Below are 18,417 nucleotides of genomic sequence, written 5' to 3'. Positions count from 1 at the left end.
CCCAAGAACATCAGTGATTTTAACTCCATAGCATAGCTAAATAATTGGTAGGGGGGGAGTGTGGTTTAGAAGAGTCTGACTCAGCTTCATGTTGTAAATCTAGTTTTACTGCTGCCTTTCTCTGTGATCCTGAGTGGATGCTTCACCTTCCACAGTGCCCTTTGCTTAAAAAGAGGAATAATATTAATAACTGCCCAGTCCCAGGTGAGTGTGGAGAGGAAAAGTTCACACTGAACAATGCTGCAGAGATACTCGGGGTGAACAGCTCTGCTGAAGAGCACTACAGTATTATAATAATTGTATTGTCAATGTGCTGTGGGGAAAGACAGTGACCTTCTAAGGAGCTTTTCTGTAACTATCCAACTAATTTATGTTGCATGGGGTTGATGGAAGTTCACCACTCCAGACATCAGGAATAGATTATTTGAATTAGTCACTGGTAATCTGTATTAAAGTTAGAAGCCACATAATGCAGAACAATGAAGTCCTCACAAAATGCACAAATGGACATAACTCATTTGTGCTGAAGTACAATATATATTAAAAAAAAAAACCAAAACCAACAAAAAACAACCCCAAAAAAACCCCCCAAAACTTCTCCCTGTGTAGATATGTTTGATTTCTGGGGATGTTGGAGAGGGGTGTCTCTATTAAATATCTGGTCTGCTTTTGAGTACTTTGATCAGCATCTGCATGGGATCGAGTTTTAAGTTTGGCCAGAAAATTGGCTGAGGTTGAGACAAGATAGGGGTCAGCTGCTTTTGTATAATCACATATTCCGCTTGGACAGGTAGGAAGGTGCCTTTCCATTCAGCGATCTTCATGAAAGATAAAGGTTTTGTGACAGCACATCACTTGGCCAGAATATGAAGGACTGCAGATAAACCAGGATTTCAGGCTATGGGGTTTATAAAATATTGCAGTGCTGCAGGCTGAGATTTATCAGCTACCCAGCCCCGGTTCCTCTTTGCCTTTGCTAAAATCCTTTTGAAGGGTGACAGCATTCACAAACACTGAAACTGCAGGCAGGCAAAGTACAGAAGTCAGGAGTTCTTACTGCAGGAGAAACAGAACACAAAAATTGGGAAGATTACAGTGGAAACCATGTCACGGTGAATAAGGAATCAGACTTCAGGCTTGGGGAGAACTGGCATCCAGCCTAGTTTAAATTAGATGTTAGATTTTTTTCTTTTTAAACTCAATCTTGGATTTCCTTCTGTCACCTCATATCCTTTTACGGTCAGTAGCTCTGCACCCATGCATATTTATTAGATTTAGACATATTTTGCAAGTCACCTTCACAACAACTTCTTTTCTTTTCCTGGAAAAACTGGTTGGTCACGTAGAGACTGAATTTGCAAGTCTAATCTTTGGTGCTTATTAACCCTTATTAGCCTGGTTGCTCAATGGACAGATACGTTTTCAGGCTTATTTGCAATTTCATTTCCTTCTCTATATTAATCACAGTACATACGCCTGTTTAGATTTCATAATCCAGATTCCTTCACACATGAAAATCACTTGCATATTCAGCATCGTGGGAGGGAAACAGTGGTCCTGTCTGAGAAAGAGCAATAATTAATTGTATTATACTGTACTCCTTCCTTTCAGGGAGCCACAGGCGCGAGAAGAGCAGGTTTATACACCTGCAAACACCTTTGCCTTAAGCTCACAGTGAAGCTAGAGTAGAAAAAGCAGGTACTATTTTTCCTCCCCAGACTAAGACACGTCTCTGAACCCAAACTAGAAGCACTTTGTCTATTTGCTTGTGGTATTTCCAGACCTGCCCAGGGCCTCGAAAGCGCAGCCACTGCAACACAGACAGTTGCTCATTGAGGTAGAGGTTGGTGCACCGGGAGATGAGTTGTTGGAATAAACACAGCTGTGTTTGTTCCATTACAGCGTGTTCTCATTTACTGGGTCAGGCAGCCACATACCTTGTCCGTGCAGAGGCACGGGGTAAGTAGGTGTCCTTGGGGAATCGCTAGGATTATAGGATCTGCTCTTGAACTTCATCTTGGTTAGGGTTCTCCGATGTTTAAATCAAATAAAACTGTGGTTATACCTATTACAGGGAATGGTTAGAGCTTATTAATAGTGAGGAAAAACAACCTGCCATGGAATATAGAGTCAAACTTAAACGATTGTGCTTTCAAACGCATATTTGCTTCCAGTTCTGCCATGACAGTCTTCAGGCTGTACTCCCCGAGCTGAGGTTTCAGATAAACCCATCGGACCTCCCAGCAAAAAAGACTCTTCCCTTTGAGGAGGAGAAACATTTTATCTGCATCGCTGTCATTGAGAAGCTCCTGAAGAGATTTTGTTTGTGTTCCCATGTAAACATCAACTCTGGGCAAAGCCACAGCCACTAAATACTACAGTTCAGGCTTTCAGAGGGAACAGTGGCCTCGATTCCAAGAGAATAGCCCAAAACCCAGAGACTGCCCACGGGCAGCGAGGCCCAGGGGACGGGGCAGCTCCAGGAGCTGGCTCGTGTTCCGGCACTGGAGCAGTTCCCAGAGCTGCACTGGCTTAAGCTCATCTGGGCTTAGGTTGGCTAACGGGCATCTCTGACCCTGATTTTCACTTCAAAAAGAAGTTGGAGTTGGAATTATTTTGAAAATCAGGGTTATTTTGAAAATGGTACTGCTGCTGGTGTGCGGAGCTCCCACCACTCTTCCAGAAAACCCTTTCCAAGAAAACCCTCATGGCTTTAGCAGACAGACAGGTGCATTTGTCACACACCAACAGCACAATGAACAGACTTATTTGAGCCATGAGATTCGAGGCTCCATGGAAAAGTAGCTTTGAGTTATCTGGATGCAAAAGCAAGAGTTCAGCACCTGAAAGCAAGAGTTCAGCTGGGCCTCATCAGCTTGGACTGGTGCCACCAGCAGAGACAATCTGGTGTGTCCAACGTGCCATTTCAGTTGAAGCTGTTCGGACCAGACCTGGGAGTACAATGCTGGGATTGTCATCACGACAGGCTTGGGAAGCAGGGCTCCCTTCCTGGGATCCACTGTCCTCTTCACAATAAAAATAATCCAGCTGTATCCTCCAGATGCCGTTTTTGCAGCACTGCCCGAGAGGGACACACACAATACGATCCAATTCTCTTTTCTGGCATCTCTTGTGCTAATGAGCATCGTCATACCAGCACTTCCTCAGGTAAGTCGGCTTTCCTAGTTCCCCCCCCAGTTTTTTAATTAAGCAGAAATTAATTCCGCTGCTATGAACCACTGGCCACATTCTGCTCACAGGTACTGATAAAAATGCAGAATGAATCGCTTGCCCTCTGGCACTGGGTGGAACCCCCAGCCTCTTCATACCCACAGCCACGTTTTCATCAGGCAGGAATGCGTGGCCGTTTGCTGAGGTGATGAACTGAGGAGTGATTTCAGTGAGCCTGCCGTGCACAACAGGGGTTTCCTAAGTGGGGGGAGATAAGCCAGAGAGCTCTCATTCTTCCTAGACACTGATTTTTATCGTATCGCAAAAGCAAGCAGCAGAAAAGGATTCCAGTTGCAAAGCACTGTACTTTGAGAACGGGTTAGTCTGCCTGTCCTTTCGTGTGAGGCTGATTTCCGGATGGGATCCCGGATGAAAACAAGTTCTTAAACAGGTTATACCTACTGCTATGGCTCATAGTCATCATCAGATGCTGGTCTTTTACATACCTAATTCTCTGTAGGTTCTTCTTGTTATTCCCCGTGAGGGAGCCGTAGCATGTGTAGCTGTATTCAGCCATCATCTCAGATGAACTTTACATTGAAAACCCTGAATGAGAAAACACCCCCACTAGATTGGCTCGATGTCGAGTGGCAGAGGTAGTATTTTATTTTTTGAGCATCCCTCCTCAAGGACACTAAAGAGTTTGTGAAACAGCACTAAACAAAACCAAAACATTGCCAAGAACAAAAATGCAAAACTGCTGAAAAGTAAAACACAGCAGCATTCAAATACTGGAAAACATGAGAGCTAAAGTGCTTGAGATCATTTCTTAACTATGCACAGTCTGAAGTCAATCTTCCCTGTGTAAATGCTATTTTTCAATAGCACCCACCTGGCTGCAGAGGTTTCTTCACCAGTCTATGGCAAGATAACATGACTAAGCCAGAGCCATTAATCCAAAGGACTAGGAGCCACATATTTCTTTCTATCTCTCATACTAAAAGTTAACAATATTCAAAGAAACACATTTTAGTGTTCAGGCAGGACTTCAAGGAAAGTGACTGTACGGATTCCCCATGCAGTGAAGTCGCTAGCGTGGCCTGAAGCTGAACAAAGCTTTGGTGGGATTGATAAAGTGCTGTCTTTTAGTATTTTATGCCTGTCTTTAGTAGTGTTTTTATTTCAAACCAGCACCGGGGTTGTGAGTTAAAAAAAAAATAATTCTGAAATAACGGACCAATTTTCAGTGGATGCTGGAGCCAGACAGACATTGCACAGTGCGCATAAATATATATTAAAAAAAACCCCGAACCTGAGCCAAAACCCCCAGAATCTAACCCAACTATGGTAAGACTTCTCCTCCTTAAAACCAAACACCCACCAAGCACCAAGAGCAAATCTAAAAGCAACATCTGCCTCCCGGTCCCCAGCAAGGATGGTTACTACATGGTACAAGCTCAGCAGCAATGGTCATCAGCCTGAGCCCGCAGGCATTCAGTGCAAAACCCTCCCCCGCTCAGCCCCCAGAGCCACCCAGCTTCCCCAAAGCCAGGGGGCTCCCTGCAGGCTTCAGCAGACCGTGGAGTGGCCCCAGAGATTGAGAGCGGGAGCAGGACCTTGTTTTACAGTCCCTGTTTTTTCTATCCAGCCACAAAAGCCACCCCCTGAAATTCCTGAAGGGGGTTTTCAATCCTCCCCTCCGTGCATGCATTTAACATCCATTACAGGTAGTAGCAGTTACACATGCATATCAGTGGGAGAAAAGTCCCAGTCGGAATTACTGGTAGGAAGAAAAGAAACCCAGTAGAAACGCTGAGAATTGCTAAAGACCCAACTCCCTGGAATAAATCCGTTTCCCTGTTTAACCAGCCGGCGTCTGCCCGCGATGCAGGAAGCTCGATAGTGCGTGTTTGTGTGTGCACGGGTGCGGGACGTGCGCGGGGGAAGCCAGCGGCTGGCGTTCTGCAGCACTGGCCCCTTGGCAAGCCGTCCCCCGTCTCGGTGTCCCAGCAAGCGTCTGGGGCGCCGGCCCCCACCGCTCTCACTTGTGAATCACGTTGTTGTAATCGTCCTGCGCCACGGGATGGTCTATCCTGAACTCTTCCTCCAGCCCGCCGGGCGCCTTCGCTGAATCCCCCCGGGCTGCGGGTTGGTGACCGTCCGCGCCGGCCCCTTCCAGCCCCAGGATCTGTCTCTGCACCAGTTTGGAATAAAGGCCTCCTTCTTCTTTCATCAGCTCCTTGTGCGAGCCCTGCTGCACCACGCGGCCCTTGTCCAGCACAACGATGTTGTGTGCCTTCTCCACAGTGCTCAGCCTGTGAGCGATGACAAGCACCGTGTGGTTCTGCAAATCGCCGTAAATCGCCTGTTGAATCTGCGCAGGAGGAAAAAGGCGTTAGTGCCTGAGTATTGCTGGCTCCGCTTTGGAAGGGAAAGCAGCAGCTTTGTGGTCGGGGTTAGGAAACCTCTGGATGGGAGGTTTGCTCTTTGGCTATGGAGGACACAGGACTCCCTGCAGCACTACCAGCACCAGCACGTCCACTCCAGATCCCCACTTGTGCTGTGCAGCCCAAAACACCATCTTGGTCCAGCCAGTCCTCAAAACACCATCTCGGTCCAGCCAGCCTGCAGCTGTGATCTGCAGACAGGTCTGATCCTGCACACTGGGTTCTCGGCAGAGCTGGGCTCCAAATTTGGAGGCCACGAGGTGTTGGCATGGGCCGCAGGAAGACAACACCTGGTAAATGCAGCTGCTCAGAAGAGCAGGGCTGTTGTATGGGTATCTCCCAGCAAAGCAAGAGAGAGTTGTTTCCCAGCCAAGAGACAAACAGCATTGAGGTCGAAAGGCAGGCAGATGGTCATCAGGCCATGCGTTGCATTGACACCTCGGGCTAGCCAAACCCAGCCCTGGACTGGCATCAGATCCCACACGCATGGCTGAGGACCTGTGAGCCCACGAGCTGCCCCAAGATCAGATGCTTGTGCTGCCCCGCGCTGGGGACCAGCACCGCTCATACTCTGAGACCTGGAGACACATCCTCACTTCTCAACCTTGAACTGGCCTCCCTCGTGTCATTAAAGCAGTGAGGCCAGACTGCCACTGCCAGAGCTGTTTGGTCATCTCATCCCTGACAGATAAACCAGCTCAGTTCACCATGAAGCCCATGGACTTTCCTGCCAGCGTGGTTTCTTTGGTGCCTGTTAGCTGGGGCCGTCCTACTCTGCCTGCTGCAGTACCAGTTTTTAGAGTCTTCCTCCATGTCCTGTCCTAAAAGGCTGCACAATGCTGTTCTCTGCCAATTAACACTTTTCACATTAAAAATCAGCTGAGATTATCTTATCTGATTTGTCAGGCATTAGGTGCCATGAGGACAAGATTAATTCCTTCCTGGTGGAATTAGTGTCTTACCCAAACCTCTGATTGCACCGTGTCAAGACTAAGCTTGTCCAGAGGCTGGAAGCAACTGGAGCTACAGTCTTTCCTCCAAACCCAAATTGCCTCTTCGGCCCAAACGCCTGAGGCAGCTACTCACCGCATGTTCGCTCTCCGCATCCAGCGCGCTCGTGGCTTCATCCAGGATGAGGATCGGGGGGCTTCGGATCAAGGCCCTGGCAATCGCCACTCTCTGCTTCTGGCCACCTGACAGCTGGGCTCCTTTTTCTCCTGCCTCTGTTGGGTCAAAGGAGAGAGGAAGGGCTCAAAAATCAAAACCAAGAGCTGCCGTCAAGTTCACCTCCCAGCCAAGCAGCTTCAGAGTGGTGTCACGCTTTGAAGCAAAGACGAGGTAAATGCTTCTGCTCACTTAGCACAGCAGTTTAAATGAGTTAAGGCAGCTGCACCCCTCCATGGAACCATCCTTACGTCACCACAAGACTCGTGTCCATCACTACCTGCCTGACTTTTCACCTGAGGGGAGAGTCTCTGCTTTCCCTAGGCAATATTTTTAGGATTTTGGTACCTGTGTGGTAGCCGTCTTGTAACTCGGTGATGAAGCCATGCGCGTTGGCCTTCTGGGCAGCCTGGACAACCGACTCGAAGGAGGCCGAGGTTAAGCCGTAAGAAATATTATCCGCAATCGAGCGGGCGAACAGCACCGGCTCTTGGCTCACCAGGGAGATCTGCAGAACAGGAGGGAAGAGCAAGGGGTTGGGAGCAGAACACGTGCCAGTGGCATCTTGGATCATCGGCATTTGTTCCTGCTGGGGAAGGACTCCAGTGGGCAGAGCCTCACCATTAAACCGAGATATAGAAGTGCCTCAGTGTGAGCTTCTAATGAGGATACTAACGATGGGGTGCACACTGACAGCCCCAGCCCATTTTGCGTCATTTGCTGGGAAACGATTTCATAGGAAAGAAAACCAATGCAATTCTGGTACACTGGCATCTGGGACAGGCTTCCTTCTCCAAGACCTGTCATTCCCATCACTGTTTGCTCTTCCCAGTATGGGAAACCAGTTGCTGGGACAGGGCACGCTGGGGAGACCCTGTTCCAGGGTCTGGCTGATCTTCCAGTCAAGACCAGTAATCATGCTTGGGCCAAAAGAATGAGCCCTCCTGAATCTTTTAATCCAAAATTAGCAAGTTAGGGACATAGCTGCTGCAATTCCCAAATCGCTTAGCAACAGCCTCCCTGTCCTACCTTCCAGCCGTTGTTCCTCGCTCTCACATTCCGCCTGCTCTGTCAAACACTCCATATTGAAATAAACTGAACCCTCCAAATTATTGCTCAGAACTGATCATGAAGAGAGCCAGTAAGACATGATATTTTAATTGACTTCTCCCCACGCTCCTAACACCACACTGGGCTTTCTAAACAGCAAGACCAGCTTGTCTTTTAATTTTCACTCAGTGTGGGCAGGGAATGTAAATTAGTTACATGGGCTTTGGCTTTCCAGCCTGTCTCTGATCAATTGTTTTTAGGTTTTCCTGCTGACTGATGAGGACATTTGCTCTGGGAGCAAAGAAAGGCAGCAGTTACTTGCAGAGGAGATGAAGGCTGATCTGTGCTGACAAACGGATGAGAATCAAGGGGCCCAGACCCCTCTCCTGGGCAAACCACCCAGTCCCTCCGGTGCTCCAGCTGCCGCCTGGATCCTGAGAGCTTTAACTCCCCATTAGCTGAGAATTACTTTCAGATCTTAAGGCAGAAGGTGCTGGAGGAACGCAAAACCTTTTTTCCAAACCCAGTTTAGACGATAATTAATCCAACAACCAAAAACATATTTCTACTGTGTTGGCCAAAAAATACCAAACAAAACATGTTTCTTGTTCTGTTTTTGGAAGATTTCCCCCCTCCCCGTGAAACCACCCTCCATTCCTCTCACTTCCACCCCCACAGAATATCTGCATTCATTTCCTGGATCACCTCCAGCTTTCTGGACATTTCAGGAGTTGCCAGATCAAATCCAAAGCACCACGCAACGCTACCATCCATCCCCTCTGATCGCGGCAGGCCACAGCTCGAATACACGTATCAGGCGCTCGTACCACGGAGTGCAGGTACTTGTGATCGTACATGTTAATGGGACGCCCGTCCAGCAGCACCTGCCCGTCTTGCAGAGGGTAGAAGTTCTCCAAGATGTTGACACAGGAGCTTTTCCCACTTCCCGAAGGACCCACCAGCGCCGTCACTTTGCCGGGGTGCAGGATGAAGGACACATTCTGCAACACAGACAGGAGAGCAGGTTCATGTCCTGGCTTGTCCCAGGGCAGTTGCTCAGGCTCTATGCAAAAATGGGACCCAAAATCTGGCCATGGTGATCCCCTACCTTGGTGACATGCCACGTCAGCCATCTCTCCTGGCTCTGAGGAAGCAAGAAGCCTCCAAAATTGCTTCAAATTTGCCTGACACAGCAGGATCTCTAAACACTGCAAAGCAAACTAACCTCTTTGCTGCTCCCCCCTGCCCCCAACCCTCCTCTCATGGAAACCGTCTGCGACAGCTTGGCACAAAGCCCTGCACCATGCCTGAGCGGGGAACAAGGGTTTTATTAATAAATCTCATTCCTTGTAAGAAAGGCTGGCCCTAAACACCCGCTGTTCCATATAATCTCTTTTCCAGCGTGCTGTTGAGCTCGCCTTTACGCATCTCTAAAGGCAGGTGACATTTCCCATGGGCTGGGGAAGGGTTCTGGCCACGATGCAGAAGCAGCGCGTGCTGCCTCGTGGTGGGGAGCGCCCTGCACCCGCGGGGCTCACCTCCAGCACCTGCGTTGAGGAGCGAGTGCGGTAGGAAAACGTCACGTTTCTGAACTCCACCTTCCCGTCCACATGGTCTGGGGCCAGGGACCCGTCATTCACCATTGTTGGCTTGCGGTCGATGAACTCAAACACCTTCTCGGCAGCTCCCACTCCCTGCATCAGGCCGCTGTAGACGGAGCCGACGGACTGGAAGGGAAGAGGCAATGGTGAGACCTCCCATGGGATGGAAAAGTCAATCGTAGGATCACAGAATCACTTTGGTTGGAAGAGACCTCCAAGATCATCCAGTCCAACTCTTAACCTAACACTGTCACTAAACTATGTCCCCAAGAACCTCATCTACACGTCTTTTAAACCCCTGCAGGGATGGTGACTCTACCACTTCCCTGGGCAGCCTGTTCCAATGCCCGACAACACTTTCGGGGAAGAAATTCCAACAAAATCCTGCACTCATCTTTCCCTGCTCAAGGTCAGCAGCTTCCTAAGCCAATGGTTAAACCAGGTTCATGTACAGCAGCACATCACCTCGGCCCCAAAGGTGCTGGCTCATTCCCCAGCACGTGTCCCAAACACACAGCAGCTTCAGGCTGGACCTTTCTAGGCAGCTGGTATGGCTGTTCCTGCCAGAATATGGTCCTGGTGGATCTACCTTTGTGCTTTCACAACTACAACCTCTGCATTCTGACACCAGCTTCCCTGGCATAACCCACTGTCACGTCGGCTCTTTGCAATATTAAACCCAGAGCTTCAGAGCAGCATGTACTGCAACTGCCCCTCCCATCAGGAGGGGAAAAAAAACCCAAACCAAACTCACACCAAAAACACAGCCTGGAAACACCACCAGAGCATGCAGTCATCAAACAGATGGCGAGAGCTGGGCGAGCTGCCTCCAGCTCTGCCACTCCACAAAGGCTGAAATGCCGCCGAAACCACGCTTGGCTGCGAGGAAACCTCAGTTTGATCGTTTCTGCCTCGATTAGCCAAGCTTACGCCTTTGCAAGGGGAAGGCAGCCCTGGGTGGGCTCTACCCTCCCACCCACAATCCCATCTTGCTAACATGCTGCCAACACAGCAGCTTGCAGCCTATTCCAGGGGAGAAGGAAAAAAAAGAAGCAATATAACTAAGTTTTTAATAAAGCCTGAAATTTAACAGGCAGCTTCGTAATCCCTGCATCCTTCACGCCAAGAAACGTGCTTGGGAGGCAGCCAGGATTCTGCCCTTCGGCCGGATCAGCCTGGCCCCTTTGGTCCCAGTCGCCTTATTGGGGGATGAGCTGTTTTGGGCATGTTCAGAGTGAGAAGCCACAGCAGGATTGGAGAACCAGCCCATGAGTGCACAAAGCCACCAAGGAAACGTGTCTCAGGGAACCCAACACCCTGCGGCTGCCCTGGGACCTTCTAGAAGACAAATATTGTCTTGATACTGGGTAGCCCGGGGGGTAAAACAGACTCACCTCCATGCAGTCTCCTAAAACGAACTCATAAATGATGAACGATATCAGGTTCCCGCTTGTCATTTGCTCCGAGATCACCAGGTGCCCACCGTAGTAAAGGATGCTGACCTGGACCACCAGGAGAGTCAGCTGAAAGCAAGAAAACACCCCAAAAAATCAGCAAGGACAACAGATATTTTGGTGTATTTGTAATTACTCACACAACAGCCCACAATTTATGTGCTGACATTTATTCTTTGAGCCCCGAATGGAGCATCCCTGACAGCTGACAGCCCCAGCAGTGAGCACCAGTGTGAGAAGGGAAAAACAACTCAAGTACATGGGCTGATTTAAGGAGCTGGGCTGGCGTCTTTTAACAAAACCCAAGTCCAGACGGGCAAGAGCCAAGGAGAGAGAATTTATCTTAAATAACAGAGCATCTCGTGAACGTTTCTCTTGGACTAATGTCCTTCAGTGTAATAATCTACACTCAAATTATCTGACACGTGCAGTCACCTCACCACTTATGGTCAGGGTCAGGGTTAGCTTAGGGTCAGGGTTAGGGTTAAACTTAGGTTAGGGTTAGCATCAGGGTTATGGTCAGGGTCAGGGTTAGGTTAGGGTTATGGTTAGGATTAGGGTTAGAGTTAAACACATTTTAATTTAGAGCACTAAATCGAGCCAAAAGTTAATGCGAAAAATCCTCTTTGCATGTACAAGTTCCTGAAGCATAACCTCAGCTCCAGCCTGAAATCAGGGGGGTACCAGCTACTCCAGAAAAGAGACAGATCAGCTCTGATATGACAAAGAGCAGCCCCTGCCTTTATTCAGCTGGTTTTGTTCCATCCTGCCCGGGGTGCTCAGAAAAGCAGCGATGCCCTGGTGCTCTGTGCAACATTTGCAGGACATTTGCTGTAAATTCACACAGACAAAAATACTGGGGAAAAAAATTCCTCTTCTATTGCTCTGCCACAATCTGACCTTAAGATCCTGTGTTCCCTCTGAGAAAGACTCTTACTGGGCCTGTGCTAAATCCATCGGCTTCTTTTTACACGAGCCCTGCAGGAGCAGTTTTTGAGAGTTTTTGCTGCCTTTGACTCGGTGGGATCTGTGCTGACCCACTTTGTGCTCCAGCTTTACCTGGGAGCCCAGGAACGTTGCTAAAAAAGCTCCGATTTTGCCTCCAGACTTGGGAAGCCACAAAGTCTCCCATGGCTGCACAACAGCACCATAACCTGCAAACCCTTCAGAGGCTGCTGCGATCCTCGAATGCACAGAGATAAGGGCAGCCTCATGTGAGGCTTTTGCACAGGCTGAGTTGTCAGTCAATGCAGGAGAAGCCCCAAACCACCTGGCCTTAAATGATGAAAAAGCGTTTAAAAACAAACAAAAAAGCCCCAAACCCCAGCAGCCTCCCCCTGCCACCACCTACACACTGCAAATCTCCATTTCTGAGCAGAAGCTCAACCAACGCGGTGGCTGTTTCCCAGCCGGAGCCCCGGCGATGAGCTGGCACAGGCACGCAATGCAGCAACGCCAAAACATGGGCTTTTCCACGACCTTGAGTGGCTATCAATTACATTATTTGCAAGAGAAAACAGACTGTTTGGTGGCAGGATGCGGTGCTGCCCTAAGGGGAATGGGAATATATTTTTTGATGAGTGAAATAAATCATAATCAAGAGCCAGAGGATTACTGGGAGCAGACGTCAAAAAGCTCACCCCAAAAAGCTCCCTGGAGAAGCACATGCATCGCATCACGTACTTTTTGGGAGCCGAAGCAACGTCCCTTGCCTGTCCCCAGCCACACGTAGAGAAGCCTCACCACTGGCCACCTACCCCGCTGGACCAGACGTAGTAGGTGTAAGCCATGGACTCCCGCTTGTTGAGCTTATACACCTGCTGCAGCTTCTGCCAGTACACGTTGGCCTCCGTCTCCTCGTTGGCGAAGCTGCGGACAGTCTTCATGGCAGAGATGGTCTCCTCGGCGGTGTTGTTGGCCTTGGCCAGCGCATTCTGCACCTCCTTAGAGAGCTTCTGCAGGGGGAGGCAGAGGAGGCTCAGTGGGCGCCTGCAGCACCCCTCCCTGCACACCCCGGGCTCTGCCGGGCTCCGCAAAACAAGGCACGGTGACATTTTCTGAGACTATGGGCAACGAGGCTGAATACTGGGATACATCCCATGCTTCGGGATGTTGTGCTGTGAGGAGAAGGGATTTGTTGTGCTGTCCCCAAGGAGGGACTTCAGCTGCAGGAGCAGAAGTGCTGTGGCTGTGGCCACTTGGGAAGCTGAGCTTCTGCTCCCAGTGCCCTGATAGGACATGCCAGCCCAGAAGCCCAGTTTCCAAGACAGGGACAGGTCTCGCATGGGCCATGGGACATAGCATTAGCCCTTGGCCCACGCTAGCCCTAGGCAGAGCTTGGCACTGGGTTTAACCGCACTCGAGTCACTCCAAAGGGAGGGGAGTGGACAGATTGCATGAGGACAGACAGGCACATACGGGACATCCCATGGCCAAGCCACCTCTCCTGTCAGACCTGAGGTGCTTCAACTCTTGAGCATGAAGCAAGGTAAAAGCCAAGGCTATGCTTATCTTTCCATACAGGTTTAATGCTGTCATTCTGCCCCACTGCCAGCAGCAAAGCACCTGAGCATCAGCCCCACCAGCTCCAAGGCCACCCCAAGCCTCCACGATGGCTTCACAAGGGGAACAGCCCAGCGTTGCGGCACACCGTGGCTTCTCCTGCCTACCTGGTAGTACTTCCCATAGACATCGGACACTAGCATGATGATAGGGAAGCCCATGAAGGTGACGAGCGAGAGCTTCCAGGAGAGGCTGAACATGAAGAAGATCACCCCCGTGGCCTTCACCACATTGCGCAGGAAGATGTTGATGTTCTGGGAGACCAGGTCACTCACGATGGTCGTGTCCGATGTCAGGCGGGAGATGATGTCCCCTGCAGTAACGAGGGGATGGGGAGGGGAAGAGCAGGGACATGTCACCACCGCAAGTCACTGTTGAGCCATGTCCCACGTCCCATGCCAGGGGCCAGAAGAGCCACCAAGGGGTAAAGCTCCTGTGGTGTCCTTTGGTGGAACCAAATGTTGGTTCCAGCCAGCCAGCAAACATCACCCTGAATTCCTAAATACTAGGCCTGTGTTTGGGGGTTGGACTAGATGACCCTTGAAGGTTCCTTCCAACCCAAACCACTCTATGATTCTATGAGTCCAGCTGAACTTCCACACTTGTGTGTGTTAGTCCAGGGTTACTTGTATCCCACTTACAGTAACATCTCTGGTGTCCTCAGCTACCAGGGCAATTGCTAAATATGGCAACAGCCTCAAAACTAAAAATATCACCGAGAAGAAATTAGATGTGGGAAAAGTTACAGCAGACTGGGACCACACCAGAGTGGCACAGACTGGGACAGGACAGAGTGACAAGCAAGGAAAGCCACAAGCATGGCCAGAAAGCTTCACACATCTGAGGTTTCCTGTGCCGGGAGCAGAGCTGCAGAGCAGCCAAGCAGTGGGCACTGCGGGAGGTACGGGAGGAGGAAAGGAGGTGTTTTGGGGATGACTGGAGATGAACAAATCAGCCCCAGGGCTGCTGGATGTCAGACTGATCGGTGGCCATGGGACATCCCCAGGGCGCTGGGCAATCCTGTCCCAACCCCACGGTGGGAAGTACCCCAAAGAGTTTTCTGTTGTTGTTTCTAACCATGAGCATTTGGGTGCTGTCCCTGGCTGCCCCCAATCTGCTGCGTGCTGGTGGGGCAAACCCAGGGGAAAAAATATGGGTCGGAATAGAGGGGTGAGAGCAAATCTGGGGGAAAGAGGAACCAACCTGTGCGGTTCTCATCAAAGAAACTCATCTCCTGAGCCACCAGCGACCTGAAGAGGCAGTTGCGAAGGCGAATATTCAGTCTTGCAAATATGAGTGTAAAAACACCGCCCCGGATACCTGCGGCAAATGAGCTAATTGCAGATAAGAAACGTTATAGACCAATGGACACGAAACCCGCTCCTCAGCAACACAAACAACCCGACGCTCGGGCCAAGGCCTTTGGGCAATGCTGTGCTGGTACCACTTTCCACCCTGGGGAAGTGATGTCTAAACCAACCCACACCTCCTCTGGGTGCTACCAGCATGGGGACAGCTGGTGCTAATGCTATAGTGACAAGCTTCGGCAGGGGACACAACCCTGCAGGGTTGGAGAAGGTCCAGAGGAGGCCATGAAAATGATCCAAGGGCTGGGAGGACAGGCCAAGAGATCTGGGGGTGTTCAGCCTGGAGAAGCTCCGGGAAGACCTTATTGCACCTTTCAATGCTTAAAAGGAGCAAATAAGAAAGATGGGGACAGACTTTTGAGCAGGGCCTGTTGTGATAGGACAAGGGCTGATGGTTTTAAACTAAAAGAGGGGAGATTCAGGCTGGACATGAGGAAGGAATTGTTGCCCCTGAGGGTGGTGAGAGCCTGGCCCAGGTTGGCCAGAGAGGTGGTGGATGAACCATCCCTGAGACATCCCAGGCCAGGCTGGACGGGGCTCTGAGCAACCTGAGCTGGTGCAGATGTCCCTGCTCATGGCAGGGGGGGCACTGTATGAACTTTGAAGGTCCCTTCAACCCAAACTATTCTGTGATTCTATTATACCGTTCCCCAGGGAGCCCATCCTGTGTCTGCTCCTGCTGTCCCACCACCAGCAGATGTGCAGGGCTACGCAATGGCCTCACGATTCCCACCATGGCCTCTCTGCACTGTGACAGTGCAGAGAAATCAAAGCACGTGCCTGGGGTCTGGCAGGGACCTGGCGGAGCAGCAGCAGGTGAGACAGCCCGTGCCCACCACCACCACGAGCTCCTGCTGGAAAACCCCAAACTCCTCCTGGTTGGGGCCAAAACCAGCCCCTGCAATTACCTTCCTATGGCGAGCAGCGACATGACCAGCACTGCTGTGGAGAAGCGGTCCATGCTCTTCTGCACCACGATGCCATCGATGGCCAGCCCCGTGTAGTAGGGCAGGAAGGTCTCTCCTGCCAGACAAGCATAAGGACAAGGGGTTTCAGCCCCACCACGTGGGATCAGCACAGGACATGTATTTCCAACTGCGATGGCCAGTGGACAACCCCATCCTCACCATGGAGATATCTGGCCGTCGCATGAGATATCTCAGGAGGCTCTGCCCTTAGGGGCACTCAGGGATCTTTAATTTCCCTGTGTATTTTGTCCCCTACCGCAGCCTCCCTAGTCCCTTTGCTCACCCAGAGCGGCCACGAGGAGGAAGAAGGAGGCAATGCCCAGGAGGAAGGCGTCTGGCTTGGTGTAGGACAGCAGTTTATGGATGGTGGGACTCGCCGCCTCCTCCCGCTTGTCCCTCTGGGCGCTGCCATCACAGCTCTCCTCCGCCTCGGTGCGGGACTCGGAGCCGGGCCCCAGCGCCTCGCGGGAGGAGGTGACACAGGCCAGCAGCTGCCACAGCCCAAAGGTGGCCGCCAGCGCCACGTAGGTCCAGGCAAAGAGCCCCCAGAACCAGGGGTCCCTGATGGTCCTCCGCACCTCCGAGTAGAGCAGCAGCTTCACCATCATGTAGATGCCCATGAGGAGGCAGACGATGGCGATGAAGGTCCGCGATGCCCTGAGGCGCCGGGGGCCGTAGGCCGTGTTGGTGGCCACCCCGATGGCAGCCCCCAGCAGCACACAGCTGCGGTACAGGCAGCCCCCCCAGATGTCCAGCATCGAGTTGAAGATGTTGAAGTGCCGCAGGTCCTGCAGGATGTCCCGGCCACCCCGGCCATGGGTGTAGAGCAGTGTGGTGACCACCACATCGGTCCCGCTGAGTGCCAGCGTGCTGGCCACCGCCTTCCATGCGCGCATTCTCGCCACCAGGCTGGGGGGTCACCGAGGCAGTAGGAGTGGCCCTAGCACGAGGAGGACGTGGTCATGTCGGCCTCTGCTGCAGGGCAAGAAGAAGGGGCCAGGGTTGTTATTTGCTCTGGGAAGGTGGTGGGAAAAGGAAAGCAGGATGGGGGGACAACCATGCCAGGTCCCCACCAGCCTGTCCTGACCCTGGACACCACTATCTGCTCCTTCCTTCACTCCCCTGCTGCACAAGCTCCAAAATATTTCATAAAATGAGAAGCACAAATGAAGACAAACTTCCCTCCCAGAAGCCTGTGCCCATCCTGAACCCCACAGCAGAACTGCACATCTTTGTGGGAAACTTTGTCCCCACTTGCTGCGGTGGCTGCGGGGCCACGAGGTCCCCAGCAGCTGCGTGATGCTGGGACATCTGTGCAGCCCACGTGTCCTGCACTACAGAGCCGTGTAGGTGTTAAACTCAGACATTCATGACCTGAGAGTCCCTCTCACCTTTCCCAGGACAAATCTGAAACTGAATACCTGATGAAAACCATATGAAAGCTGAAGGGAGGGCAGCTCGGCTTTGAAACAGATTCCCCTCATCAAAAAAAGAATAAATCATAGACACAGCAGCCTGTCACACCTTGCTGTCCCCAGCCATCTTGAATATTAATTCGGGGTAACCCACTAAAGCCGTTGCACTGTCAGCATGCAATTCAGGAACACAACAAAAGAGGAAATCAAATTCCCAGGAGGAAATTTAAAGGGGGATGGAAATCCACAGCTGCAGCCCATGGGAAGGGGAGGCTCTGGGGCAGGACAGCAGCTGTCACCTGTGGGTCTGACCCACGACAGCGATGGTGGGGCTGGGTCTGAATTGACATGGAAAAGGGTGAAAAGCTCAATTTCCTTTAAACCAAGCGAGCTGCTCACCTGCTCCTGTGCTTTGCCCAGGGGTGCCACGTGTCGGCACAAGGGAGGTGCCCGATCCTCAGATTTGTGCTGGCCAAGCAGCTCATGATGGTGTGTGGTGCAGAAGGCACAGCACAAAGGTTGCTCTGCTCGGCCATGCTCCGGTCTGCGTGACCGCAGCCATCTCCACAGCCACCCGAAACCAAAGCACAGGCAAAAGGGCATCGCTGGGCACTGGCCAAGCAGCACCCTTGGCCGAGAGGGGCTTGGTGGTTGGGCAGATGGGATAAAAAACTGAAGAGTGGGGGAAAACGGGGCAGAAGCTGCAATATGGAGGTGAGAGAGGGTTTGTGGGGTGGGGGGGGAAGGAGGGATGGAGGCAAAGTGGAGCAGCGGTGTCAGGGAGGAGCTGGACCCGCTTCCCAGGGTGCTCGCTGCTGCCATCCGCTGCAAAGCTGCGCGGATCGGGCCCGGGGGAGAAGGAGGAGGAGGAGGAAGAGAAGGAAGCGGCCACCACAGCTCCCTGCCACCCGCAAAGGTGTCCCCAGCTCCACAGAAGGTCCCCAACCTCCTCCCTGCCTCCCCCCGGGACGAGATGCTCCTCCCGGGGGTACCGCCCGGGGAGGGCCGTACCCGCCATAGCAAGGAGAAGGGGCAAACACACCGTTTCCCCCATTTACCGACCAAGGGCAACTCGCTCCCGACCCGCCCGGACGGGCTCTTACCGGCGGCGGGGGCACCAACGGACACCGGCGCGGTGCGAGCGGGCGGCGGCGCGTCCCGGGAACAAGGTCGGCAAGGGGCGGGGCTTATGATGTGGCTCCGCCCATGACCACGCCC

General features: G+C 51.8%; 1 protein-coding gene across 1 annotated transcript; it reads right to left on the bottom strand.

The window, feature by feature from the left end:
• Nucleotides 1–5,212: 5,212 nt before the first annotated feature.
• Nucleotides 5,213–16,680, bottom strand: ABCB9 (ATP binding cassette subfamily B member 9; the record flags this gene model as incomplete). The annotated part of the gene is made up of 11 exons (XM_080355544.1): nucleotides 5,213–5,545; nucleotides 6,705–6,841; nucleotides 7,131–7,290; nucleotides 8,660–8,833; nucleotides 9,371–9,559; nucleotides 10,828–10,956; nucleotides 12,645–12,842; nucleotides 13,557–13,762; nucleotides 14,653–14,783; nucleotides 15,725–15,839; nucleotides 16,068–16,680. 11 exons carry the CDS (start codon nucleotides 16,678–16,680, stop codon nucleotides 5,213–5,215), a joined length of 2,385 nt encoding a protein of 794 aa, XP_080211670.1.
• Nucleotides 16,681–18,417: the final 1,737 nt, after the last annotated feature.

This window comes from Nesoenas mayeri, assembly GCF_963082525.1.
Source record: "Nesoenas mayeri genome assembly, chromosome: 17".
In the NCBI taxonomy this organism is placed as follows: Eukaryota; Metazoa; Chordata; class Aves; order Columbiformes; family Columbidae; genus Nesoenas; species Nesoenas mayeri.
This window is presented reverse-complemented; position numbering and strand designations above follow the sequence as displayed.